General features: G+C 45.7%; 2 protein-coding genes across 2 annotated transcripts in view; one reads left to right on the plus strand and one right to left on the minus strand.

The window, feature by feature from the left end:
- The window catches only part of Pafah1b2 (platelet activating factor acetylhydrolase 1b catalytic subunit 2), a 54,282-nt gene extending 27,942 nt beyond the window's left edge, over positions 1–26,340 (minus strand). Inside the window, exon 1 of the mRNA XM_059267759.1 lies at positions 26,205–26,340. The gene's annotated coding sequence lies outside the window, so the exon portion shown is untranslated. The remainder of the gene's footprint in view (positions 1–26,204) is intronic.
- Positions 26,341–26,539: 199 nt separating this feature from the next.
- Positions 26,540–27,928, plus strand: part of Sik3 (SIK family kinase 3) — a 222,762-nt gene continuing 221,373 nt past the window's right edge. The window contains exon 1 of the mRNA XM_059267761.1: positions 26,540–26,812. Coding sequence (XP_059123744.1) covers positions 26,540–26,812 — 273 coding nt within the window. The remainder of the gene's footprint in view (positions 26,813–27,928) is intronic.

The following is a 27,928-nucleotide window of genomic DNA, read 5'->3' on the forward strand; positions in this document are numbered from 1 at the left end:
ACAGGTAAAGCCCGGAGTTCAAACCCTAACACCATATAAGTAGGCATGATGACACATGCCTATAATCCCCACACTCGGGAGATGGGCAGGAAGAGCAGGACTTCAAGGTCATCTTCCAATATAACAAGTTTGATAGGAGCCTGGACTCTATGAGACCCTGCATCCAAAAAAAGAAAGACTAACAAGAGGGAGGAAGGAAAGAGGAAAATCATGGGGATATAACTCAGTGATGGAGCACTTGCCCAGCATGTACTAGGTCCTAGATTCAATTCTCAGTACTAAAATAAATAAATCAATGAACGAACAGACACAACAATGAGATATCACTGCACAATTATTATTTGGTCAAAACCCCAAACTGGAAAGACTGGGAAGGATGTGGAATAGCCGGAACTCCCATTCTTCACTGGTGAAAATGCAAACCAATTTAGTCACTTTTCAAGAAACAAAATGAAGTGTCACTGTGTGAAACACAGTCACTTGCCTCTGTAATTATGCAAATGAGTTTTAAATTTATGTACACACAAAAACATGCACATGGATGTTTATAACAGCTTTATTCATAACTGCCAAAACTAGGAAGTAATCAAGATGTTCTTTTTTGAAAATATATTCATTGGGTGTGGGCGTGGGTGTGTGGGTGTGGGTGATGGTGTGGATGGGTGTGGTGTGAGTGTGTATGTATGTGTGTGTGTGTGTGTGTGTGTGTGTGTGTATGTGTAGTATATACATATGCATATGTGAGCAGATATGCAGACAGGTATGGAGGCCAGAAGAGGATGCTGGTGTCCTGATCTATCGCTCTCCACCTTACTCCTTTTGAGACAGGGTCTCTTACTGACTCTGGAGCTAGTCTAGACCAGCAGGTGCCAGAGATCCTCTTGTCTCTGCTCTACCATAGCACTGGTTTTGCAGGCACATGTGCTCCCTTCTGGCTTTCTATAGGTGTGCTGGGATAAAAACTCAGGTCTCAACAGAGCAGTGGCAGCACACACCTTTGATGCCAGCACTCGGGAGGCAGAGCAGGTAGATCTCTGTGAGTTCAAGGCCAGCCTGGCATACAAAGCAAGTTCCACGACAGCTGAGACTACACAGAGAAACCCTGTCTCCAAAAACGAAAACCAAAACAAAAAACAAACCAAAGCAATAACAACAACAAAAAACCCTCAGGTCAGTCCTCCTGTTTGCTTAGCATAAGCTCTTACCTGCCAAGCCATCTCTTTAGCCCCCCAAAATGTTATTCCATAAGAGAATGGACAAACTGTGGTACATCTATACAGTAGAATATTGAGTGCTAAAGGGAAATGTGCTGTATTAAGCACAAAAAGACATGGTGGTGGACTGGACATGGTGGTGAACTGGACATGGTGGCACTCAGCTTTAACCCCAGCACTTGGAAGGCAGAGGCAGGCAGATCTATTTAAGTTCCAGGCCAGCCTGGAGTACATAGTAACAGCCCAGCCAGGACCACACATGAGACTGTTCTAAAAAAAAAAATCTGATAAAGGCAGAGAGAGAAAACTTAATGGCTATTCAGTGGAAAGAAGCCAGTCTAAAAAAGTTGTGTGCTGTATGATTCTAACTATACTGCAGGAGTAAAGCTATTAACAAGGAAAAATAAAACTAGTGTTTAGGTTGGGGAGAACGGGGAGACTTTGAATAGAAGAGAGACAGGAGTGGTGGGGCTGGGAGGCCGTCCTTCAGACAGCCTAGTCCTGCTTGCTGTTTGGACAGCCCGCCTGTATACTGTGAATCTCTGGTCCCAGCTTCCCCGAGAAAGCCTCAATCTTCTTAACTGATTGACAACCATGAGCTCACTCCAGGACCTTAGAGCATCTCAAAAAGGAGACAGATCTGAGGTAATTGGGAAAACTACTGCTGCATCTTGGAGGCTGCTGGCCAGACGCCCACCCCTTTGTGGCTAAAGTGTTCTTGAAGTTGCAGATAGGTTGTTACCACTCTATCAGAAACTAAGGCACTGACAGGGCACTCTCCCATAACCACAGACATGTACTAACAAAGGTCTGCATTCTCCTCTAGTGAGTTTTTCTAGAGGATCAAGGGAAGAAATACTATACAAGACAGATCCCATCTACCCTGTTTAGGGAGGGAAAAGGTTCATCTTACACAAGCCATGAATAAGATACCTACCTTATAAATATTCATAAAAACTCCTTTAAAATCCCAAACATGGAAGCTACTGTGCTGCTACTCTCCTGCCTTGGGACAATCCGTTTCCACCTCTCTTTGGGATGTATGTATTGATTTATTGTTGTTGTTGTTGTTGTTGTTGTTGTTGTTTTACGTTTTATAAAATCTTTATTGACAAATAATTCACATAGTATACAATTTGCCTGTTTGCACAATTTGATAGACTTTAGTCCAGCATCCTCATAGGCCCATGACACCATCACCACTTTCTATTTTAGAACATTGCTGTCTTCAGTTTTATACACATATAATGTATGGTGATTACATTCCACCTTAGTTTTTTATTTTTTATTTTTTTTATTTTTTTTTGGTTTTTCGAGACAGGGTTTCTCTGTGTAGCTTTGCACCTTTCCTGGGACTCACTTGGTAGCCCAGGCTGGCCTCGAACTCACAGAGATCCGCCTGGCTCTGCCTCCCGAGTGCTGGGATTAAAGGCGTGCGCCACCACCGCCCGGCTCCACCTTAGTTTTTTAAATGAACATAATATTTGCAATTGTAACCATTTTTAAGTTCACAATTCAGTGGCATGAATTACATTCAAGGTATTAATTACACTCATGATATTCATTAATCATACTCGTGATATTAATTACATTTGTGGTATTCATTGATTACATTTGCAGTATTTATTCAATAACTATATTTATGATATTCATTAATTATATTAATTGTATTGATTTATTACATTCATGATATTATGTCCTGATACTACTGTCCATTTGCGGGGCTTTTCCATCACACAAAACAGAAACTCTGTACTTAGGAAACCATTGTTCTATATTCTTTTCTTCTCCAGTTTGAGATAACGTCTAATCTTTCTGTTTCTATGAATTTGTATATTCTACATATTTTATGTAATACAATTCTATAGTATTTGTCCTTTTTTTGAATGTAAAACCATTCTATGTACAACTAACTGCAGGAGAAATAATACATAGGTAGTTTGAACATAAAAACAGGTTATAATTCAAAAGTCCAGAGTTATTTGAAACTGGAAAATATTTTCTCTGTAGAAAATAGTAAAAATGGGCCAGGTAGTGGTGGCGCACGTTTTTAATCCCAGCACTCGGGAGGCAGAGCCAGGTGGATCTCTGTGAGTTCGAGGCCAGCCTGGTCTACAGAGTAAGTTCCAGAAAGGCACAAAGCTACACAGAGAAACCCTGTCTTGCAAAACCAGGAAAAAAAAAAAAAGTAAAAATGATAACATTTCCCAATAAGCCCTTTTAAGCCAAATAATAGCTGAATTATACAAATAAATGTATATTGATTTGTTAAATAAACTTCTACTTAAGCCAGAGTGTGGTGGCATACACATTTAATCACAACACTCGGGAGGCAGAGGAAGGCAGATCTGTGAGTTCGAGGCCAGCCTGGTCTACAAATCGGGTTCCAGGACAGCCAGCGCAGCTGTCAAGAGCCAAGAATCAGGTTGGGGAGACGACTAAGTTGGTGAAATGCTCACCATCAGAGCGGGAGAGCCTGAGCTTGGCCCAGAAGCACAGGCCTGCAGTCCCAGTACTGAGGAAACAGAAGCAGGAGGACCTCAGGGGCCAAATAGGTGAGCTCCAGCAATGAACAATCCTGTCTCAAAAAGAGCAATTGAGGCCTCCACAGGCACACACATACACACTCATACGGACATGTACACACAAACACAAAGGAAATCAGAATTGTGAGGCCCTTTTAATAAGATGAATGAATGGAGCATGGTGATTTCTTTCTTTTTTCTTTTTTCTTTTCTTTTTTCTCTTTTCTTTTTTTTTTGAGACAGAGTGTCCTATAGACCAGGCTGGTCTTGAACTAACTATGTAGTCAAAAACAACCTAGATCTTTGATCCTCCTGCCTCTGCTTCCCAAGTTCCAGGCTACAGGTATGCACTACTACACCTGGCTAAGTACAGGGAATTTTTAGGACATGGAAATTATCTCATATGATACTGTAATAACAGAAAAATGACGTTGACATTATACATTTTCTTTCTTTTTTTTTTTTTCCTTGGTTTTTCAAGACAGGGTTTCTCTGTGTTGCTTTGTGCCTTTCCTGGAACTCACTCTGTAGCCCAGGCTGGCCTTGAATTCACAGAGATCTGTCTGCCTCTGCCTCCCGAGGGCTGGGATTAAAGGCGTGTGACACCACTGCCTGGCCATGACATTATAAATTTTCAAGACCTATAGGATATTCAAAACAAACCAGGCAGTGGTGGCACATACCTTGAATCCCAGCACTTGGGAGGTAGAGGCAGGCAGATCCCTTGAGTTTGAGGCCAGCCTGGCCTACACAGTGAGTTCCAAAACAGCTAGAGCTACACAGAGAAACCCTGTCTCAAAAACAAAACAAAAATAAGTTATAGCCCAGAATCATGACAACCAGAAAATAGCAGTTCCCATGGCCTCAAGTTGTCTTGCCAATCCATGCTCAGGCTGGATGAACTCTGGCTCCAGCCACCTGAAGCCCAGTTCTGGTCCTGTGCACATCACTGGCCAGCATCAGGTTGTTATTCTAAGCATGATCTTTCTAAAGAAAAGGAGAATGAGGAAGAGAAGAATGAAGAGTAGGAAGTTGTGTCCCATCTGCTTGTCAAAAAGCATGGGGACAGGCTTAGCTCTCCTGGATAGCTGTCTGCCATATAGACACACGTACTGAAAGTTCCTGGACAACGTTCAAGACCTGCAAATATTTTTCTTCCTAAAGATGAGAGTTTGGGAAGAGGACTTGGACTGCTGATGGATGGGGGCATGGTGGGCATTCTTTTTGGGTGCTGGTGTTGTGGTCTTACATCCTACCTGAGGCTTCCCTTTTCCACAGTGGGGGAAGAACTCAGTCCTTCTCTTCTGACCTCATCTCTCCACCTGCCTGGATTAAAAGTTTCATGAATCCCTGGGTTCAGTCCTCAGCACTGGGAGTGGGGTCGGGGGGAGCATCCAAAGCTGAGAATAACACTTTTTTTTTCTCGAGACAGGGTTTCTCTGTGTAGCTTTGCGCCTTTCCTGGATCTCGCTCTGTAGACCAGGCTGGCCTTGAACTCACAAAGATCCGCCTGGCTCTGCCTCCCGAGTGCTGGGATTAAAGGCGTGCACCACCACCGCCTGGCTGAATAACACACTTTTAACCCTTTTTACATTTTTAGATAAAATTTGTTTTAAAGATTTATTTATTTATTATGTATACAGTGTTCTGTTTGCATGTATCCCTGCAGGCTAGAAGAGGGAGCCAGATCTCATTACAGATGGTTGTGAGCCACCATATGGGTGCTGGGAATTGAACTCAGGACCTCTGGAAGAACAGCCAGTGTTCTTAAGCTCTGAGCCATCTCTCCAGCCCCTAGATAAAATTTTAAATAAAGTGCTGTGTGAATATTTTGCAAATCAAACAAACAAAACTCAAAAAAAAAAAGGGGGGGGGCTGGAGAGATGGCTCAGAGGTTAAGAGCCCTGGCTACTCTTCCAGAGGTCCTGAGTTCAATTCCCAGCAACCACATGGTGGCTCACAAGCATCTGTAATGTGATCTGGTGCCCTCTTCTGGCCTGCAGACAGAACACTGTGTATATATAATAAAGAAATAAATCTTTAAAAAAAAAAAAACTCAAAAAAAAAAAAAACCTTATAAAACTACTACTAGTTAAGTATCAAGATGGGTTCAACGCATTGGCACAGGAGATCACTTCCTAAATATAACACCAGCAGCACAGACACTGAGCACAACAATTAATAAATGGGACCTCTTGAAACTGAGAAGCTTTTGTAGGGCAAAAGACATGGTCAATAAGACAAAAAGACAGCCTACAGAATGGGAAAAGACTTTCACCAACTCCACATCAGACAGAGGACTGATCTCCAAAATATATAAAGAACTCAAGAAACTAGACATCAAAAATACTGAACTAAATGAGCTAAAGAGCTAAACAGAGAATTCTCAAAAGAAGAATCACAAATGGCTGAAAGACATTTAAAGAAATGCTCAACATCCTTAGTCATCAGAGAAATGCAAATCAAAACAACTCTGAGATACCACCTTACACCTGTCAGAATGGCTATGATAAAAATCACTAATGACAGTCAATGTTGGAGAGGATGTGGAGCAAAGGGAACACTCCTCCACTGTTGGTGGGAATGCAAGCTTGTACAACCACTGTGGAAATCAGTATGGCGGTTTCTCAGAAAATTGGGAATTGATCTACCTCAAGACCCAGCCATACCACTATTGGGCATATACCCAAGGAATGCTCAATCATAGCACATGATACATGATACAAGATACATGCTCAACTATGTTCATAGCAGCACTATTTGTAATAGCCAGAACCTGGAAACAACCAAATGCCCATCAACTGAAGAATGGATTAAGAAAATGTGGAACATATACACAATGGAGTACTACTCAGCAGAGAAAAACAATGACGGCATGAAATTTGCAGGTAAATAGATGGAACTAGAAAATATCATCCTGAGTGAAGTAACCCAAACCCAGAAGGACAAATATGGTATGTACTCACTCATAAGTGGATTCTAGATATAAAGCAAAGAACAATCTGACTGCAACCCACAGAACTAGGGAGGCTACATAGCAGGGGGGATCCTAGGTTGACTGTGGCTTATAATAAGTTTTGGGTTTACTCAATTACTGGGCAAGCCTCAATGAAACATTTCACTATTAGGATAAGAATTTATACTGTATCAAGCTGATAATAGAAAAATAAATAAATAAAAGAAAAAAAAAAGAAAAAATGGGTTCAATTAGATGCCTGTAGGCTCAGCTACTTAGGAGGCTGAGACAGGAGCATTGCTTGATTCTAGGAATAGAGGCCAGCCTGGGAAAAATAGTGGGACACAAAAATGTGACAGTTATCATAAACATGAAATGTCAGTATTGTCTCAACAATTGTAATAAATGTACAGCATTAATAGTAGGAAGATTTTAATAATGAAATTATGGTGGTGAAGTGAGGGCCAGGGATACATAGGAATGTTGTATTTTATGTTGTTTTTCTATAAGCCTAAGTTTAAAATAAAAATTAAACAAAGTCTATTAAAAGAAATGGAACAACAGCCAGGTGAAGTGACATATGCCCATAATCCCTGTAACAGGATAGGTGACAAAGTGAGTCTGAGTTCCATAGCAAAAGGCTGTCTAACCAACCAACCAACCAACCAACCAACCACCCACCCACCCACCCACCCACCCACCCAACCAACCATCCAACCAACCACCCACCCACCTACCCAGCTAACCAACCAACCAACTACCCAACCAACCAACCATCCAATCAACCAACCAACCACTGACTCACCCAACCAACCAACCAACCAACCACCCAGACAACCAACTACCCAACCAACCAACCAACCACCCACCCAACCAACCAACCACCTAAAACAAATCCTCTAGGAGCTTGTGTATGATTTCCTGTGCTTTTAAGGAAGCCAAAGAAGAAAGTGTTCGAGTCTTGATGATAGGGTTAAAGATGGGGCTCAGACAATGGAATATTTTTAAAATCTGTATTTATCATTACTCTCTGTCTCTGTGCGTGTGCGCGTGTGTGTGTGTGTGTGTGTGTGTGTGTGTGTGTGTGTGTGTGTGTGTGTACCCATGCCTTGGTACACTGGTAGGAATCACAAGACAACATGGCAGGGTCTGGATTCTCCACCTCCCCCTTTGATTTCATGTGGGTTCTGGGGATGGGTCCCTGAAGACAAGTTGAGGCTCTGATTTTCTCCACTTCACCATGTCTAGGGTCTCTAGCCCAGCGCGTAGCTAGTCCACAGCAACAGGAAGAGCATGCTAGTATAACCCTGCCAGCAGCTGGCTGGCCCTTCTTGCTAATTCAAAACATCCCCCTAATCTAGTGGTTCTCAACCTTCCTAATGCTGGGAACCTTTAATAGAGTTCCTCATGTGGTGAGCCCAGCCATAAATTTTTTCGTTGCTATTTCATAACTGTAAGTTTGCTACTGTAATGTAAATATCCAATATGCAACCCTCAGAGGGGTCATGACCCCTGGGTTGAGAACCACTGTCGTAATTTCAGACCAGGTGAGTGTTGATGGACAGGGTTTCTCTATGTAGCTTTGCGCCTTTCCAGGCTGGCCTCGAAATCACAAAGGTCCGCCTGCCTCTGCCTCCCGAGTGCTGGGATTAAAGGTGTGTGAAATTCCTAGTTTTGATGCAATCATTTTAGCGAGTCAGGTGGAGGCTCCAAAGCTGGAGCTAATAAGTTGCTTGCTGCATCTTGACAGAGGAAGGAAGAATGGGGAGTAAGGCTGGCTTTTTTGTTTTGTCTATACTCAGTTTTGGGGGTTTGTTTGTTGGCTTTTATTCAGTTATAGGATTAGAATTACTAAACTAGGTGTGACACGCCCCTCTGATCCCAGCTACTTTGGAGGCCGATGCACAAGGAACGCAAGTTCAAGTTGCCCAGGCCGACTTAACTTAGGATCCTGTCTTAAAATAAGAAGGCCTGGGTTGTAGCTCAGTGGCAAAGCCCTGGCCTGCTAGCATGTTCAATCTTAGTACTGAAGAAGTAAAAGAAAATTGCTGGGGTAAATCCCCCAGGCGCTTGTTACAGACACTGGAGACTAAGAACCCCTGAGCTCCGTGGCTGGTTCTCTTTGTTGACATTCAAACAGCAAACTTACAAATCTGGAAAGCTTTAGTTTTGGATTTTTCTTTGTGTGTTTTCGACAAGGTCTTGCTCTCTAGCCCAGACTGGCCTGAAACTCACTACTGTAGGCCAAGCTGATCCTGAATTCATGGCAAGCATCTTTCCTCTTGAGGATGGGATCACAGCCTTGAACCGCCATGCCTGCCACCAGGAAACTTTCATCTTTATTAATTGTATTGATTTATTTGCTTTGTAGCTAGATTGCTAGTGATGTCTCTCTCATATGAGTCCAGTCCTCCACCTAATGAAAACTATAAGGACACTTGCCTTCCAGTTCATCTAGTCATCTTTAAAATGAATTCAGACCTAGGATGGACGGGTCAGTCTTCTCCCTACCCAATCCCTTCCTCCTCAATACATCCAAGATACAAAGAGAGTAGCTGTCTCTTGCTTTCACAGAAGACAGAGTGTTGCTTAGGGCAACCACCAGACCACTTGAGACTTACTGCTGCAGGTTCCCCGAGAGACCCTGGTAACCACCTTTGCAGGATCTCTGTGGGAAAAGGTCATGGAGAAACTGGGCCTTTTGCCTCTCCAGCCACCATCTGTTTCTGACTTTCCTTTAAAAAAGTCTTTAAAATGGCATTTATTTACGTGCTTTTATGTGTGAGTGTATGTGTGTGTGTGTGTGTGTGTGTGTGTGTGTGTGTGTGTGTATGTATGTATGAATGTGCATGTATGTGGAGGTCAGAGGACAACTTTTAGGAGTCAGTTTCCTCCTGCCACTACATGAGTAGAAGGGATTGAATTTAGGTCCTCAGGCTTGGTGGCAAGCACCTTTTCCTGATAAGCTGTCTCATTGACCTTTTTCTGACTTCTCTTGGGTGGCATAAGGGACTCTGAACAACCCATTAACCAGGGAGTGAGTTGAGTAATCTGTTTCCATTGAACCCCTAGAACAAGGCAAAGCACAAAGAAAGCTTATTCATTCATTCATTTATTTACTTCCATTTATTTATTTTAAACAGCAGTAGGAACTCTTCTGCAAGTAGTGACTGTCAAAACTCCCTGACAAGGGAACTCAATGCCCTGCTCACAAGTTGGCACTGTAGTACCAAAGTTCCTTAAGGAATTAACAGTTGGTGTTTACTAGTCTAAGACCCATGATGTGCCAGGCGGTGGTGGCAAATGCCTTTAATTCCAGCACTTGGGAGGCAGAGGCAGGTGGATCTCTGAGTTTGAGGCCAGCCTGGTCTACAGAGTGAGTTCCAGGGCTACACAGAGAAACCCTGTATCTAAAACAACAAAAACCAATGATATAAGAAGCACCCTCCACCAGGCAGTGGTGGTGCACGCTTTTAATCCCAGCACTTGGGAAGCAAAGGCAGGCAGATCTCTGTGAGTTCGAGGCTAGCCTGGTCTACAAGTTGAGTTCCAGGACAGCTAAGGCTGTTAGACAGAGAAACCCTGTCTTGAAACAAAAAAAAAAAAAAAAAAAAAGAAAGAAAGAAAGAAAGAAAGAAAGAAAGAAAAAGAAAAGAAAAGAAAAACGAAAAAGAAAAAGAAAGCACCCTCCAACTGTAGACAGGCATGGTGACTGTATGAATCAGGGTTCTCCGGGGAAAAGAACCAAGCTGGACACGGTGGTGCATGCCTGTAATCCTAGCATTTAGGATACAGAGACAGGAAGATCAGGAGTTCCATCCTCTATTACATATTGAATTTGAGGCTAGGCTGTAATGGGGAAATTTCAAGAAGTCTATCGGATAATCAAAAGAATTTATTCAGGGTTAACTCACAACAAGCATAAAGGAGTTAGTTGGTCATGGAATTCAGGAAGGGTGGGGTGTGGTCCAACACAGTTCTCTGGAGAACTCCGCAGCACCAGCATTAAAGACCACAAGGTAGCTAAGAGACAGTGAGCATATACTCATCCCAGGTCTTAAGGGGTCCCCATCTCCACCACACACCCCGGCGGGGGGGGGGGGGGGGGGGGTTGGGGTTGGGTGGGCAGGTACCTAGCAGTTACCTGCTGTCTGCTAGGGGCGGTGCTTCAGGATACAGACAACCCCCCCCCCACACACACACACACACAAAGCTGGGTTACATGAAGCCCTGTTTCAAGGGGGATGAAGCTTGAAGAGATGTGGCTTAATGAATAAGAGGAAGCATGAGGACCTGAGCAGGGATCTCAGCACTGAAAAAGCTGGGTGGGGCTACACAATGCCTTTAACTCCGGTACTGTGTGAGGCTGAGACAGGAGGATTGCTGGGGCTTGCTGGCCACCAACCTAATTCTAGGCTCAATGAGAGAACCTGCTATTCAAGGTAATAAGGTGGAGAATGAGAGAGAAGGACACCCAATGTCCTCTCTGGCCTCCGAGCATGTGTGTATTTACATACACATGCCCATACGCTACATGGTAGCACTCACATATCTGTATATACATGGTGGGGGGAGACAGAACCAGGTGGGAAATATGCATACAGATTTATGAATGATTGGCTCATGAGTTTATGGAGGTCACGCACCACCTATTATCTGCAAACTAGATGCCTGGGGGAACAGGAGGTGTAGTTCCAGGTCACGCATGGAAGTCTGGGAACCAGGAACGCCGGTGTCTGAGGGCAGGTGGAAAGGATAGTACTGCTCAAGCAGACTGGGCAAATACACCTTCCTCTGCCTTTCGGCTATCTTAACTGATCACAAGAAGTCCACACACCATGACAAGGCAAATCTTTCTCCGTCAGTTCACTTAAATGCTAATCCATTCGGAAACACCTGGATCAGCAAGATAGCTGATCAGTGAGTAAAGGTGTCTGCTACCAAGCCTGACGACCTGATTTCGACCTCCAGGGTTTACTGGTGGAAGGAAATAAAGCAGCTCTCATCTGGAAACACCCTTTTAGGCACACATTTTGAAACAACGTTTCACTGGCTGTCTGGGAATTCCCAGTGTGCTCAAGTTGACATAATAAGATAAGCCATCAGAGCCCAGCAAGCTGGCTCAGCAGGTAAAAACGCTTTCTGTGCAAGCCTAATGACGGGAGTTCAGTGCACCGGGACCCAAGGAACAGCGGGGTGCAGTGGCACGCATCTGTAGCTCCAGCACTCCTACAGTGAAATGACACTGGGCGGCGGTGGCGCATGCCTTTAATCCCAACACTTGGGAGGCAGAGGCAGGAGGATCTCTGTGAGTTTGAGGCCAGCCTGGTCTACAGAGTGAGTTCCAGGACAGCCAAGGCTACACAGAGAAATCCTGTCCAAAAAAAAAAAAAAAAATTCTTATAGTGAAATGAGAGGTGGAGACCAGGGAAGTAGCTGGTAGCTTCCTGGAGTACACAGCACGGTGGCAGAGATAAGAAAAACTCTGCCTTAAAACATAGTAGAAGGGAAGAGTTGATTTCTGAAGTCATCCTCTGACCTACACATGGGTACCATGGCATGTGGGTGCCTCCTAATTAATTAATCAATTTTTAGAAAGAGGCCAAGAAGTGGTTAATTTAAAGATTGAGTTACTACATTCTCTGTGATGTCAGCAATTCCACCGGACTAACCTTTTTGTGATTTGAAATGACATTGTACAATAGGGACCTTTACTCTTTTCTCCCTCAATGGTTCTAGCCGTTCCATGGGCTGTGCAGCGCGCTTCCTTCCCCAAACATCCACGGTAGATAGTCAGGAGTTGCTGCTGCCCTGAGACACTGTTCACACTGCTTCTTCCCGCGCACTATCTGGCAGAGTGGTTCCTGCTGGAGGCTGTCAGCACTCTGCTAAGAACAATGCACACTCGGTTATTGTGCTGTGGTCCCTGCTGGTTATTTGGTACCTCTGCAGGCTGGCACTACTACAACAATGCTCCTTTTCTTGGGAGCTCTGGGGCTCTCCCTCTGCTCCATCAAGAGCCTTCTGGGTATGGAAGTCTGTAGCAGGATAGAAAATCTCCTTTACTCCTCTGAGCCATGAGTTCCAGGGGTCCTCCTGTCTTGCCTCCACAGTGCTGGGACGGCAGATGCTCCCACCAGGTTCTGCTTTTACATCGGTGCTAGCGATCTGAACTCAGGTTCTCATGTACCTTACAGACTGAGCCGTCTTCCCAGCCCAGCCTTGAACTTCTAATAGTCCTGCCTCTACCTCTCAAGTGCTGGGACTACAGATGTGTGCCACCACATGCTGCTTGGTTTTTTGTTTGTTTGTTTTTGTTGTTGTTATTTTGTTTAGCTTTTTTGTGAAAGAGTTTCTCTGTGTAGCCCAGGTTGTCCTGGAACTTGCTCTGTAGACCACGGTGGCCTTGAACTCAGAGATCTGCCTGCCTGTCTCCCAAGTGCTGGGATTAAAGGTGTGTGTGTTCCACCACGCCCAGTTTTTGTTTTAAGATTCCCCTTTCCCACTATTTTTGATGCACTGTGTACACCATGGTGCCCTGTCTTTTGTGGAAACCCCCTTAGCTTTATTCCACTATTTTTCTAGTCTGTCTCCTCCAGGGCTAACGAGGTAAGCCACACTAGCTCATTCTAGTTCTTTCCCCAATTCATACTTCCAACCCACTCAGGAAGAAGTCTGACAGGTGGCTCTGAACAGCTGCATGTGTAGCTGTGAGACACCAGCCTTAAGAGCAAAGACATTCCACTCTTCCCTCCATGTTAACCAGACACTAGGAAAACACAGCCTTGGAAAATAGTTCCTTGAGACTGCCTCCAAATCAGGAAGATGGTGGCAGCCCCTGAGGTCTATCAGTAAGGAATAGACAAGAAAGAGAAGACCATGGCTAGTGAAGTAGCTGAGCTGCTTTTAACCATGAGGGGCTCTGCCCAGACTCCAGGGTGGGAGTGCTGGTTTCCCAGGTGAAAGGACTGTGTTAGCACAAGACATCTCAAGACCAAGCTCTCAGCACAAAGGAGATGTATTTGCCCCAGAGGGACAAAGGGCAGGGATAAGGGACAAAGACAGGAAACAGAGGATGAGGGAGAAGGGGAAGGGAACAAGGGAGTGGGGGAAGGGGTATTTGCCCTGGAGGGACAAAAGGACTGCCTCTGGATAGAGAGGAGACAGATGTGGCCCATAGGCAAATGCAGTTTGTAAAGGGGAAAAGGGAAACCTTGTGTTAAGATGGTTTGATTATGATTGGGCATGTTCATCAGAGTAGCCAAAAGGGAGATGTTGGTTGCTGGACTTCAGTTCTTTGATAGCTGGACCTCAGTAGTCAGCCTTAGGCAGAGAAGTGGACAAGTGAGGGAATGGAACTTGGTGGCTAGCTTTAGGAATGTAATCAAACAGTTTAGCAAAGTAGAGGGAATTTGGGAGAAGGGTAAAAGGCAAAAACCGGTTGGTGCCATGTTTGCCCTGCTCAGGGCTGCTAGAGCCCTTCACCAGGAACAGTGGCAGTGTATGGCCCATTGAGCCACTGCAGATGGAGCACTGGGTTGTACCTATGAGAATTCTTGTTCAGGAAAATTGCTGAATAATAATGGAAAAAGAGGCGGGCAGTGGTGGCCCATGCCTTTAATCCCAGCAATCAGGAGGTAGAGGCAGGGAGAATCTCTGTGAATTCAAGGCCAGTCTGGTTTACAGAGTGAGTTCCAGGATGGCCAAGGCTACACAGAGAAACCCCAGCTCGAAAAACCAGAAGGAAAAAAAAAAATGGAAAAAGAGGAGAGAGATGGGAGGGTAGGGCAGAGAAGGAACAACTAACCCTGAGATGTTTAATACAGAATTCCATTATTTTATAAGCTATACACACACACACACACACACACACACACACACACACACACACACACACCTCAGGAACCATCGTGGTAGAAGGAATAAAAAATGTGAAGAGTCAGAAGTTGAAGAGAACCTCAGGACAACAGTGTCTTCTGGACACGACAGGACTGCTGTACTCACGAACTCATAGCAATTGTGGCTGCCTGCACGAAATCAAGAAATCAAGGCAGTCAACATTCTAGCATGGACAGGGAAGGTGTTCATGAGCCTCCACCCTTAACAGAGAAGCTAGTGAGAGTTGGTGGGTTCTGGAAGAGGGGGAGTCAGTTTCCTTTAAGGGTGAAGTCCCTGGCAGGTCAACCATGCTTCAGTGAATAGTCCCACACTCAGGAGTATATGGAAAGTCCAAATTGGACTCAATAAGGTTTGTTTGTTTGTTTGTTTATCGAGACAGGGTTTCTCTGTGTAACAGTCCTAGCTGTCCTGGAACTCTCTTTGTAGACCAGGCCGGCTTTGAACTCACAGAGATCCACCTGCCTCTGCCTCCCCAGTGCTGGGATTAAAGACTCACACCACCACCACCACCACCTGGCTCAATGAGTTATTAAAAGAAAAAAGTCAGGTGGTGGAGGTGCGCACCTTTAATCTCAGCACTTGGGAGGCAGAGGCAGGCAAATCTCTGAGTTTGAGGCCAGCTTGGTCTACAGGGAGAAACTCTGTCTCAAAAAATAAAAAATAAATAAATGTAAAAGAAGAAGGAGATAATGACATGGAGTTGGGCATGGCAGAGAGGTGAGGGTAGACTTAGGAAGAGTTAAGGGGCAGTGTGGATGTGTGGGGGTGTGGGGGACATTCTGCACGTGGAGGTCACAGGACAACATGTGGGAGTCAGTTCTCGCCTCACAATGTGGATCCTGGGAAATGAAGTCGGGTTGTTACACACAGGGACAAGACAAACACCCTCACCTGCTGAGCCACCTTGCGGCCCCTCCATATCTAACACTAAAGTGTTGTTCCAAAGTGGCTGCACCGTTTTACATTCCCAAATGAAATGCATGAGGGTCTGAAAATCTCCCTATCTTTGTCCACACTTGTTATTTATTATCTGCATTTTTTTCATCTTAATGAGAAGCCTTACTTCACAACACTTTTGATTTGTACTTTTTGTTTGTCTGTCCACAGTCAGGGCTTCCTGCAGCCCAGACTGGCTGTAGAGTCCACATGCAGCTGAAGATGACTGAGTTTCCAATGTTTCTGCCTTCACCTCTCAGTGCTGAGATTACAGGTACTCTCCACCCAGCCTAAAACATGTTCCCTCATTTTCAGATGCTCTTTTTCATATTAAAAGAGGCCTGAAAAGGGCATTGGGCCCACTGGAGTTTGATGGCTGGAGATGCCTGATATAGGTACTGGGAACTGAACTCAGGCCCAGATACCCCACTCCCCTTTTAAAATTGAGATAGGGTATTTCTTTTTCTCCCCCCCCCCAAATATATTCATTAAAAAACTGTGACAGGCAGTGGTGGCATAAAAGTTTAGTCCCAGCACTTGAGAGGCAGAGGCAGGTGGATCTCAGGGTTTGAGCACTGACTGATCTTCCAGAGGACCCAGGTTCAATTCCCAGCACCAATAGGGAGGCTTACAACCATCTGTAACTACAGTTCCAGGATCTGATGCACTCTTCTGGCCTCTGTAGGCGCTAGACACACACATACATGGTATACAGTCATGCATGCAGGCAAAATACCCATACATATTAATTTTTTTTTTTTTTTGCTCCTGTCCCCATAAAAAATGTTTCTTGGCTAAAGCAGTTAGCCAGATCAAGCTGAATTGAAAAAGTATAACAACAGGTGTATTGAGGGCAAAGCAACTCTTGGGCGGGTTCACTGGTCTCAGAGATCAAGGCCAGAGAAGTTGCATGCCCGAGCTAAGGCAGGTAAGTTTTATAGATTGTAGGCAAGGGGTGATGATGTATCTGCCACAAGCTGGGTTTGTGCTCAAGTATGGTCAAAAACTGAGCGCTTAGGTGGGGACTTAGGCGGCTGGCAACTTCAGGAGAGGAGCTGCCATAGCCTCCAACAATGCAGAACTGGGCTTGTTGGTGCCTCTCCTTTGCTTGGAGTCTCTCTGAGTAGGTAAGGTTTGGAGAGAGAGACAGGAATGAGGCTTCCCGGACCATGCCAGGGCAGCTGGAGGTTTCAACTGAACACATATAATAAAATAATATCTTTGTTATTTTGTTTTGTTTTTGGAGACAGGGTTTCTCTGTGTAGCCCCGCATGTCCTGGAACTTGCTCTATAGACCAGGCTGGCCTAGAAATCAGAGATCTGTCTGCCTCTGCCTCCCAAGTGCTAGGATTAAAGGCGTGTGCCACCACTTCCAGGCTCTCTTTTCACTTTCTTGATGGTATCATTTTTGGTACAAAATTGTTACTATTTATTATTAATAATAATATTATGAAGCCTGGTATAATCCTAGCACAGGTGACTGAGGCATGAGAGCTCAAGTGTAAAGTTCCTGGGCTATATGAAACTCTGTCTCAAAACGTAAAAAAGAAAGAAAATAAAAGTGAAAGCAGAGTGTGATGGCACATGCTTTAATCCCAGCACTCAGAAAGTGAGTTTGAGGCCAGCTTAATCTATATAGCCAATTCCAGGTCAGCCAGGGTTACATGTGAGACCTCCTTTCAAAAAAGAAAACTGTATGAAGCCACTGTTTTGGGCAAAAACAGTAGGCCCTGACAGATGTTGCATACATAGATCAATTATCATGTAGTACCCCAGATATTATGTATCAATTTTATACAACTAAAAACGGGCCATTCATACTAATGTTCCAGTTTATCAAGTTGAAACTAAGTTGCTATCTGACCTTCTGAGAAATCAGAAGGTTAGGCATGAATTTTCCCAAACAGGCCAGTTGTAAGCTTGATAGCAAACTTCTATTTGCCTTAATTCTTTTGAAAAAGGTAACCTGATGTCAGCCATCAGCTTATTTCTACTGTTCAGTCTCCCTGTCACACTTTACAAGGCGAATATACGATGAATCTGCCTGTTTTATTTTTGCTTCCTTTGGCCTCTTCTCTATGTAACTAACCTCCTCTGCTAGGCTTATGGGAAGGAACACTTGTTCCATTTTATGAGGTGGCATCCTCTTAGAAAATGAAAAGGGAAAGTCATCAAGGACCAGTGGGTAAAGGAGCTTGCCAGGAAAGTCTAACAACCTGAGTTAGATCCCTGTAACCCACCAAAAGGTGGAAGGAGAGAACACAAAGTTGTCCTCTGACCTACAGACTGACTGACAGCCAGAGAGCCAGACAAGCACGTGCACACACACACACATACACACACACACACACATTGAAAATAAGTGTTGCCGGGCAGTGGTGGCACATGCCTTTGATCCTAGCACTCGGGAGGCAGAGCCAGGCAGATCTCTGTGAGTTCGAGGTCAGCCTGGTCCACAGATCGAGATCTAGGACAGGCACCAAAACGACACAGAGAAACTCTGTCTTGAAAAACCTAAATAAATAAATAAATAAATAAATAAATAAATAAAATGTTTAAGATTTTAAAACAATGTTTTAATGTTTAAAAGATATTTGTTCTGGCTGAGGAGGTGGCTGAGTTGGTAAAGTACTTGTCATGCAAGTGTGAGAACTAGAGTTGGAATCACCAGACTCCTGTAAATGTGGGGTGGACGTGGTACCTGCCTTTGATCCCAGTACTTGGGATGCTGAACCAGGGAATCTCCTGCCCAAGATGACCACATGAACTGCGGTTCTTGTCTCCATATGTTAAAACGCAGGGTAGAGAGCAGCTGAGGAGGAAGCCCAGTGACAGCCTCTGGCCTCCACATGCGGGCACATACACGCAAAAGATAAAGTATTTATTTCATAATTTTGACTTTTGGCAACGGTAATGGTAATTTATTTAATCCTTCCCAACAATCCTCTGGAAAGATTGCTGTTAAGGTTTCTATTTTTTTTTTTTTTTTTTGTTTTTTCGAGACAGGGTTTCTCTGTGTAGCTTTGCGCCTTTCCTGGAACTCACTTGGTAGTCCAGGCTGGCCTTGAACTCACAGAGATCCACCTGCCTCTGCCTCCCGAGTGCTGGGATTAAAGGCGTGAGCCACCACCGCCCGGCTAAGGTTTCTATTTTATAGTTAAGCCTGAGGCCCAGGGAAGTTAGCTAATTTTCTCAAGCTCACACAGCTAATGAATTGTGGAGCCAGGATTTGAACCTAGTTAATCTGGATCTGAAGTAACAAAATGTTTAGGCTTGAAGGAGAGGCAAACAGTGCAAGTCCAGGAGTAAGACAGGAAAACCCGCTTTGCTAGGGAGCCTGCAGCTGGCTGGGAAGGGTGAAGGCAGCAGGCAGATGGGAGCTGAAAGCCGGGGAAGAAGGCTGGGGCCCAGCTGCAGAGGAAGGACAGTGAGATGCGAGGACACTGGATGACGCCAGACAAGGAATTCACGAATACTTGGTGTTTGGAAGTCAGTAGAGAAAATCTCAGTTTTTAAGGTTGGTTTCAAATCTGAGGGCAGTAGGGTGGTGGTGGTGGCGCACGCCTTCAATCCCAGCACTCAGGAGGCAGAAGCAGGTGGATCTCTGTGAGTTCGAGGACAGCCTGGTCTACACAGTGAGTTCCAGGAAAGGTGCAAAGCTACACAGAGAAACCCTGTCTCGAATAATAAAATAATAATAATAATAATTAGTAATAATAATAATAAACCTGAGAACTGTGTATTTGATACCTACCTGGGGTTTCCGTGATCTAGGTTCTTTGCAATATGGCTCTACCCTTTCAGGGATGTCAAGCTAGGGGAGGCCTATAGGATTCTAGAGCACCCTCAGCATGGGGCTCAATTATGAATCTCAGCATAGCCTACCCTTGCAGTATTTTTTTTTTTTTTATTTTTCGAGACAGGGTTTCTCTGTGTAGCCCTGGCTGTCCTGGAACTCACTCTGTAGACCAGGCTGGCCTCGAACTCACAGAGATCCACCTGCCTCTGTCTCCAGAGTGCTGGGATTAAAGGCGTGCGCCACCACCACTCTCTCTTGGCCTTGCAGTATTCTTTTTTTTTTTTTTTTTTTTTTAAGGAGTACTTTTTTCTTTAATGGTTTACTTATTTTTATGTGCATTGATGTTCTGCCTGCATGTGTGTCTTGTCTCAGATGCCCTAAAAATGGACTTACAGGCAGTTGTGAGCTGTCATGTGGGTGCTGGGAATTGAACCCTGGTCTCTTGGAGAACAACCGGTGCTCTTAACCACTGAGCCATCTCTTCAGCCTTTGTTTTGTTTATTTGAGACAGCATCTCACTATGTAACTCTGACTGACCTGGAACTCATTATGTTGACCAGGCTGGTCTTGAACTCACAGAGATCCACTTGCCTCTGCCTCTGAGCGCTGGGATTAAAGGCATACACCACCGAGTCCCAAACAGTTTTTTTCCTTTTTTGATGCATTCTTGCATCTACTGTGTTTGCATATATGGAAGTCAGGGGATAACTTTCAGAGTAGGTTCTCTCCTTCTACCATAGATCCCAGGAGAGATTCCTCAGGTCCTCTGACTCAGCGGTTGAAGCATTTACCCCTGAGCAATCTCACCAGCTTGCACCTTTAGTTTAACTTAAAATTGAATTCAATTGGACTGAAAATGTAGCTCCATGGCAGAACTATTGCCTAACACCTATAAAAACCCAGGGCTCCAGCCCTAATAAGACAAAACAACAATAAAACTCAATAATGGCCAGGTGGTGGTGGCTCACACCTTTAATCCCAGCTCTCGGGAGGCACAGCCAGGCGGATCTCTGTGAGTTGGAGACTAGCCTGGGCTACAGAGTGAGTTCCAGGAAAAGCACAAACAAAAAAACAAAAAAAAAACCCAAACAAACAAAAAACAAAAAAACCCAAACAAACAAAAAACAAAACATACAAACAAAAACAAACAAACAAAACCCCTCAATAATAGAAGCTTACTAAGGAATAAAAAGAAGCCGGGGAATGGCTCACACTTGTAACCCAGCACTAGAGAGGCCGAGGAAGGACCAGACAGCCTAAGCTACAGAGTGAGTAGGAATAAGGAGCTAAAAGAAACAGGAAGTACTGGATAGACGTTTCCCCAGTGAAGAGTGCACACTGCTCTTTCGGAGAGCCAAGTCTGTTCCCATCATCCATATCACAACTGCTTGTAACTCCAGCTCCAGGAAATCTGATGCCCTCTTCTGGCCTCCACAGGCTCAAACTCACAATTCGTCTGCCTCCCCCTCCTGAGTGCTGGGATTAAAGGGGTGAACCCCATGCTCCCTGAATTTGAGTTCTTATGCTTATGTGCTAAGCGCTCAACCCATTATCCATCTCCCTAATCTCCACTGTACTTTCTTTCTGATCATAAAGAAATTCTGCTTCCTGCAGCAGGCTTCAGTTGGATTCCAACTTTCTGGCTCCTGATGTGGGCTTGTGGTTTTCAGTTGCCTAAGTTTAAACAGAAAGAATTTAGAGGGTTCTAGTAAAACAGAAAAGGGTGACATGTACTTTAAGCTTCCACCAGCAGGTGTCTCTGCAGACAAGGGAGAGTGTTCTTTTGCTTTTCAAGTTTTATTGGGTCCTTACACATGCAAAAGCACTGAGGTACACTCTCTAGCTCCCAAGTTTGGTTATATAGAATATTATGGAGTATTTGGTAGAGAAAAAAAAAATCCACATAGGACCACTTTTTCCCACAAACATGTATATACTTTATGCTGAGGTTTCCTCATTCAATCAACTCTCAAATATTTATGCTATCAAACTTTTTTTAGCCAGGGTATTAAGTTCCTAAACATACAGCAAAATGTGTTTGATATATGGACTTTCTGAATAAAGTATACATGTCAACTACCTGTCCTTATGTCAGCTACTTCCAGAGATGTTCAGTGACTGGACCCTCCCTAAGGTCTCGGAGCTGTGAAAATCCATGAGGTAATATGGTGAGGATGCAGTTTTCTTCCAGTTTCTGGTAAAATGCCTCGTATAGAGGCTAAGTGGACCTTTCACAATGGCCAAGCATGCTAAGTGTCATGACTAGCCTTTAAGCCCAGTGCTCAGAGGCAGAAGCAGTCAAACTGTGAGTGTGGGGCCACCCTGGTTTATACTGAATTCCAGGCCAATCTGGGCTACATCGTGAGACCTTGTCAACAACAAACAAGCCAACAGGTGGCTCAGCTCTGGCAGAGGGTCTGGGTTTGGCTCCTAGCTCTCACATGGTGGTGCCTCATGACCATCTGTAACCCCGGTTCCGGGGGACCCAATGCCCTTTGCTAGTGCAGGCACATGGGATATATACACATACTTGCAGGCAAGATACTCATACGCATAAAATTTTTAAAATTGTATTTTTTTCTACTTCTTCAGGGTCTTACTATTTAATATAGGTTGGCCCTGAACATATGGCAACCTTCCTGTCTCAGCTCCCCAGGTGCTCAGATTATGGACTACACCTGGCACAGGTCCTAAGATTTTGTACCACTTACAGAATCATGAATGTCTTTTCTTTTCGAGATGCTATGACTTGAACTTAGGGTCTCATATATGCTAGACAAGCACTCAACTACAGAGTTTTATTCCCAGCCCCCAATTTTTTCAATTACATTTCTTTATTTATTTGTGTGTGTGTGTGTGTGTGTGTGTGTGTGTGTGTGTGTGTGTGTCTCCCCTGTGCATGCCATGGTACATGTGGAGGTCACCACAACTTGTAGGAAGAATTGGTTCTCTCCTTCCACCATAAGGATCCTAGGGATCAGATGGAGATCACCAAGCACCTTTACCCCTGAGCCATCGCCATGGTCCCCCTTTTATGATTTTATTATCATTATTATGTATGTGTATATACTTGTGCATATGCATTCCTACACACTCTCGAGCATATGTATTCCATTATTATAGACATACCACGGCACAGGGTAGAGGTCAGAGGACAACTTAGAGGAGGCGGCTTCACCCTGCCTTTCACCCTGCTGAGGCTTGCTCCTGTCACAGTCTGTCCTCCAAGTTCACTGTCCCTTGAGCTTCCACATGGTTCTCCTGCCTCTACTAGTTCACTATAGGAGTGCTGGATTGCAGGCTCAAGACACCACGTCTGGCTCATGTATATGGGTCGCTAACCTCAGGTCACGAGGTTATCATGCCGTGAACTCTTCACCTGGTGAGCCGATGAGCCATCTCACTTTCTGTTCTATCATCTCCACCAAGAATGCCTGGGTTTGGGCTTTTCAGGTTTTGGCAACCAGACAGAATGATATCACACTGGAGCAAGGTTCATTTTTGTCCTTGAATGCACCTTTGCTTTTTCAGAAAATAAGTAGTTGGATATAGTGACCGATTGTGGCTATCTCTTTACCCAAGACTAAATGCCATCCATGTCTCTGAGATTTCAGCAACCCAAGTCAGTCCTCTGCAAAGAGCAGGGATACCCTTACTGGGACAATTCGTGAGGGCAGTGATGTTCTTTCCTAATGAAGAGCAAGTCTCCTGGGAGGTGTTTTATAAGCAAAACTATCACAGGCCCTTCATTGAGCTGTGTTGTCTGCTGCTCAGATACTTCAGATGCCCCTGTCTTGCTTCTAAGAACCCTCAACCTTCCCTTCTCAGCTGCTGTTTTTATCAGTGTTCAATTACTATAACAAATACATAGAACACTCAACTTCTGAAGAGAAAAGGTTTCCTTTGGCCCTGTTTCTACTGGGCCTGTATCACGGCTCATGGGAACACACGGCAGAGCAACACTGTTCACTTCACGGCTAGGAAGCAAAACAGAGAGAGAGGGAGGCCAATTTCCTAATCCCACAATTCCTTCTAAAGACACGCTCCCCAGTCACCAAGACCTCTTGCCAGGTCCCATCACTTAATAAAGTTTCCACAACTTGCCAATAATGCCAAGCTGGGGACCAAGCCTTTAGCATATGAGCTTTTCGGGTGCATTCCAAATGGAAACTACTAGGTTGAATGCTAGGTCAGTCCCCTGACTTAAGAAAGACACTTTTCCTTCTGGCTTCTTCCTTCCTAAGGATTATAACAACTGGGGAAAGAGGCTCCAGACTTCCACTTCCATCACTTTCTTGCTTGCTCTGTGATCTTTCACAATTCACTGATTCCTCCAATCCCTCCATTTCTCATTTTCCTTATCTGCAGAATTCAGATAATAATATAACATCTCTCTAGAGGTTGTTGTCTTTTTTTTTTTCTCTTTCTTGAGACAGGGTTTCTCTGTGTAGTCCTGGCTGTCCTGGAACTCACTCAGGCTAGCCTAGAACTCAGAGATCTACCTGCTTCTGTCTCCTGAGTGGCGGGATCAAAGGCGCGCACTGCCACCACCCCACTTGTTGTGAGTCTGAAGTGATTTCAGATGTGTATACTGTGCAATATAGTGCCTGGCAAATTGTTGCTATTAATATTACTCTTTTGTGGTGCTAGGGACTGAACCCGGGTCTCGGAGCATGCCAAGCATGTATTCTACCACACAATACCCCTAGTCTCCCAATTGTTGGTGTTAATGTGATTTACTTCCCAATGTTAACTTAGTCTTTGCTACTCAATATTCTTCATCTGAACTATTTTTCTTTTTCTTTGGTCACCTTTGGTGAATTTGCTGACGACTTCAGTATTTCTGTTTTCTTCTCACCCACTTTCTGGCTCCATTCCATAAAGACAAAGAAACATCCATGACACAGTGTCTGGCTATCCCACCCTCACTGCTAGGGAACCAGCAAGATAGGTCTCTTTGGAAACTAAAGCGATGCTCCATTTTTCTAGGTCCTCCTCGGTGCTTTCTTGGTGGGGGCAGGGGTGGGGGGAGTGGAGGTGAGATGGGGTGGCAGGGGTGGGAGGGTGGGAAGAGTAAAAGAATTAGAATATGAACAGGCTGGTGATGCAGCTCAGTTAGTAAGACTGCGTGGTAAAGCATGCACAAAGCCCTGAGTTCGATCCCCAGCACCACATAGAACAGTCAAATAGCTACACAGCTGTAATCCCAACACTTGGGAGGTGGAAGCAGGAGGATCACACATTCAAGACTGTCCTTGGTTACACAGGGAGTCTGAAGTTAGCTTCAGACTGAGACCTTGCTCAGCTGGGCACAGTGGCCAAAGGCTTTTAATTCCAGCACTCGGGAGGAAGAGGCAGGTGATTTCTATGAGTTTGAGGTCAGCCTGGTCTACATATCCAGTGCATAGCCATGGACAAGAATTGTTTCAGTACTAATTCTAAGGCTTCAAGAGAGAAAGACTGTTTATCTTTGCTTCACCAGCAGAGCTGCCTCCACCACCAAGGAGATGGTAAACTCATTCTAGTGCCAGCTCCAGTTATTTGCTTTACTAGAGGCAAGCAAGGGCCATGAAGTGGCAAGGGTGGCTGGCCACACCCCACCATTCATCTGGGATTGAGTGATCTCACTTGACGAATAGGTTTCAGGGGCTAAGAAGCAAGGTCTACTAAATCCCTGTCCTTATTTGCTGGTAAAGGAGCCAATTAGTGTTAATTGTGTTGGCAATTTGAAACAGCCACCAGGGAACTGATCCAAGGCAATTGTGGGATGACCCCTCTGTCCCATCCTAGTCCCAGCCATTACTCATGTCAGATGGGGGAATCAGAGCATTAGGAAATGTCCTCTGGTCAGAGAGAGTAAGTCCAAATTTCCCTTCTCACATACCCAGTGACCTGGATGCCAGTTTTTAATACTGCACAGGCAGTGACCTGGTAACACTTCTGTGCCATGGAGGGAGTGTGAGTAGGCGTGGGTAGATCAGCACTGGATGTCCGGGATACGCTTTAACAGGAATGTTCACAGCCTTCTCTCTTCCTTTCCTAACAGGCCAAAGGCTATCTCTTCTTTACAGCCCAATTTCCTATCCCCACCAGGGGCAGCTACATCAATCTACTTAATAAGGACGGAGGAGGGGGAGGCTTGGGAACAGCCCAGGATGTGGAATGTCAGATAACTGGAGGGAAGAAAGAGGGATATGAGTTTTATTGCTTGGGGTTATTAATTTGATCACCTTTAATGTCCTTGGAGACTCATTAGTAGGGGTGGAATTTATATTATTTACTTATTTTGCTTAACAGATTGCTCATCTTTAAACACGACATGGCTCTTGAGGCAAAGCGCATCAGCACTTCACCAGTACTAACCCAACGACAGAAAAGGAGTCAGAAATTCTGACAAACACTGGCTATAGAACTGTTCCGGGACGGGATGGGGGGTGGTGGGGGGTGGGGAAGGAGGTGCAGGAAAGAAAGTGACGTACCTTTTCTGGCCCTCACCCACTTAATGACTGGAATGCGTGTTTGGGCTAGGTTTATCGCACTTGAATATGCAAACTCTAACTTCCCCATTCTTCCGTGTTCGATGACTATTAGATTGATTGTCCAAGGTGAGCTGGGTTTTGTAAGAGTTTTGCTGAACAATTCCCTTGCCTTGCTACCAACTTGGTTACAGTTGCTTAAATACTGTAGCTATTCCTGCCTCCGTGGCCTCCAGGGCTAAAGTGGGACAAGGCTGGTATTTTTGGTGATGAGGAAATCCTTTTAAGGGAGGTTTGGTGGTGACTGAACTGGGACACGGGTCAGAGCAGGGATCCCATCAGCGAACCAGGGGCCGCTGGGGGGGTCTGGTTCTGGGGTGTCTCATCGCGTATCCCTACCTCGCTAGGCGCGGCGGAAGCTTAGAAGTTGCGGCAGACCCTAGACGTTTTCACTGCCTGTTCCCCAGAGGGGGGCACTCGGGAGCCGGCGCCTCAGGAACAGGGACCCACGCGGGAAGGTCGAGTTCGCCCGGTGAGGTCACGGTTGCCATGGCTCCGGGCAGTGACGCGCGTCCGCACGTGACGCGCGGTTGCCATGGCGCCGGGCGCCCGGCGGCGCGGGAGCCCCGCCTCCCGGAGTGACGTCTGTCGGCAACCCCCCTCTTTCGGCCCCCCCGCGCCCCCTCCCCCCCGGCCGGCTCCCCGCGGCCCCGGAGGTTTCACTGCACAACAAGATGGCGGCGGCGGCGGCGAGCGGAGCTGGCGGGGTTGCCGTGGCCGGAGCAGGGGGAGCCGGGCCGGCCGGCCGCCTGCTGCCTCCGCCCGCCGCGGGGCCCCCTGCAGCCCCCGCCGCTGTGCCCCCGGCCGCCGGCCAGCCGAGTCCCGAAGCCCCGGCCTCCCGCGGGCCGATGCCCGCTCGCATCGGCTACTACGAGATCGACCGCACCATCGGCAAGGGCAACTTCGCTGTGGTCAAGCGGGCCACGCACCTCGTCACCAAGGCCAAGGTAGTGGCTCCGGGGACCGCGCGGCTGCGGGCTGCGCTACCCGGGCAGGCGGGCACGGGGGGGGGGCGTTGCAGGGCGGCCGGACCAAGGGAGTACGCGATTGCCGGGGGCTCGGGTCAGGGTCAGCAGCGGTGGCGGCAGGAGAAGGCAGGGACCTCACAGCGGAGGGGGGCGGGGGGACTGAGCAGCTGGGCACCTAAGGGGTCCTCAGGGCTGTGCGCCGGGTGCTAGGTGGGGGTGACTGAAAAGAGGCGTTGGAACTCTCAGGGGGCCCGCGGACTGCACGCCAGGAAGACTCCGGAACCAGCAATTAGGAAACCATCTGAGAATGAGGGCAGGGGCATATGAAATGTGGACCATAGGATGGGGGAAGACTCTCAAACTGGCCACCTCGGGCTTCCCAGGGACTGCGGGACGGCTGGGGCACGGACTGAGGGTGTGCGGTGGGTGCAGGATAAGAAGGACCTGGCACCTATGGCAGAGATAGGAATTCACGTTTGATTTTTTTTTTTTTTAAGACTGATAGATGGTGTCAGTTGGAAGCCTGAGGAGCACACTTGATTACTGGAGGAAGCAGCGAAGAAAACGGGGAAATAAGGGGAAAAATGGAAGGGACTCAAGAACGGATGTCCCAAGGGTCCCCGGGTTTCTGGTGGCACTAGCTAACCAAGGGTTAAACAGTTTAGGATAGATGGTTTGCTGGTTATTTTTAGTTGTCAGAGGGTCTGGAATTGTGGGCTTTGTAGAGCCCAGGGTGGGCTTTTCAGTAGGGAAAGGAACCGTGGGATTCACACTAAAGAATTACACTCATTTGGGCCCTTTGGTTCCCAAGGGATTTGAGGAGCTGTAGTGGTGAAATTGGCCAAGGTCAATTAGGAAGCCGTGTATGTATATACATAAAATATATATTTTTAAGGAAATAGAGGTAGCATTTTTACATAGCCTTCTTCATTGAGAGTATCGAATCTTTTAGTTTTAATGGAATCCACAAAGCCCGTTTGAATTCCCAATTTTTCTTTTGCTCAATACCTCACTTGAATGGATACTTTTAATGTAGTCATTCATTATATTTAGAACAGTAGCTTGAGTTTTTCTTCAGCCTGGCTAATGAAAAAC

The sequence above is a fragment of the Peromyscus eremicus genome, chromosome 7 (assembly GCF_949786415.1).
Source record: "Peromyscus eremicus chromosome 7, PerEre_H2_v1, whole genome shotgun sequence".
Lineage (NCBI taxonomy): Eukaryota > Metazoa > Chordata > Mammalia > Rodentia > Cricetidae > Peromyscus > Peromyscus eremicus.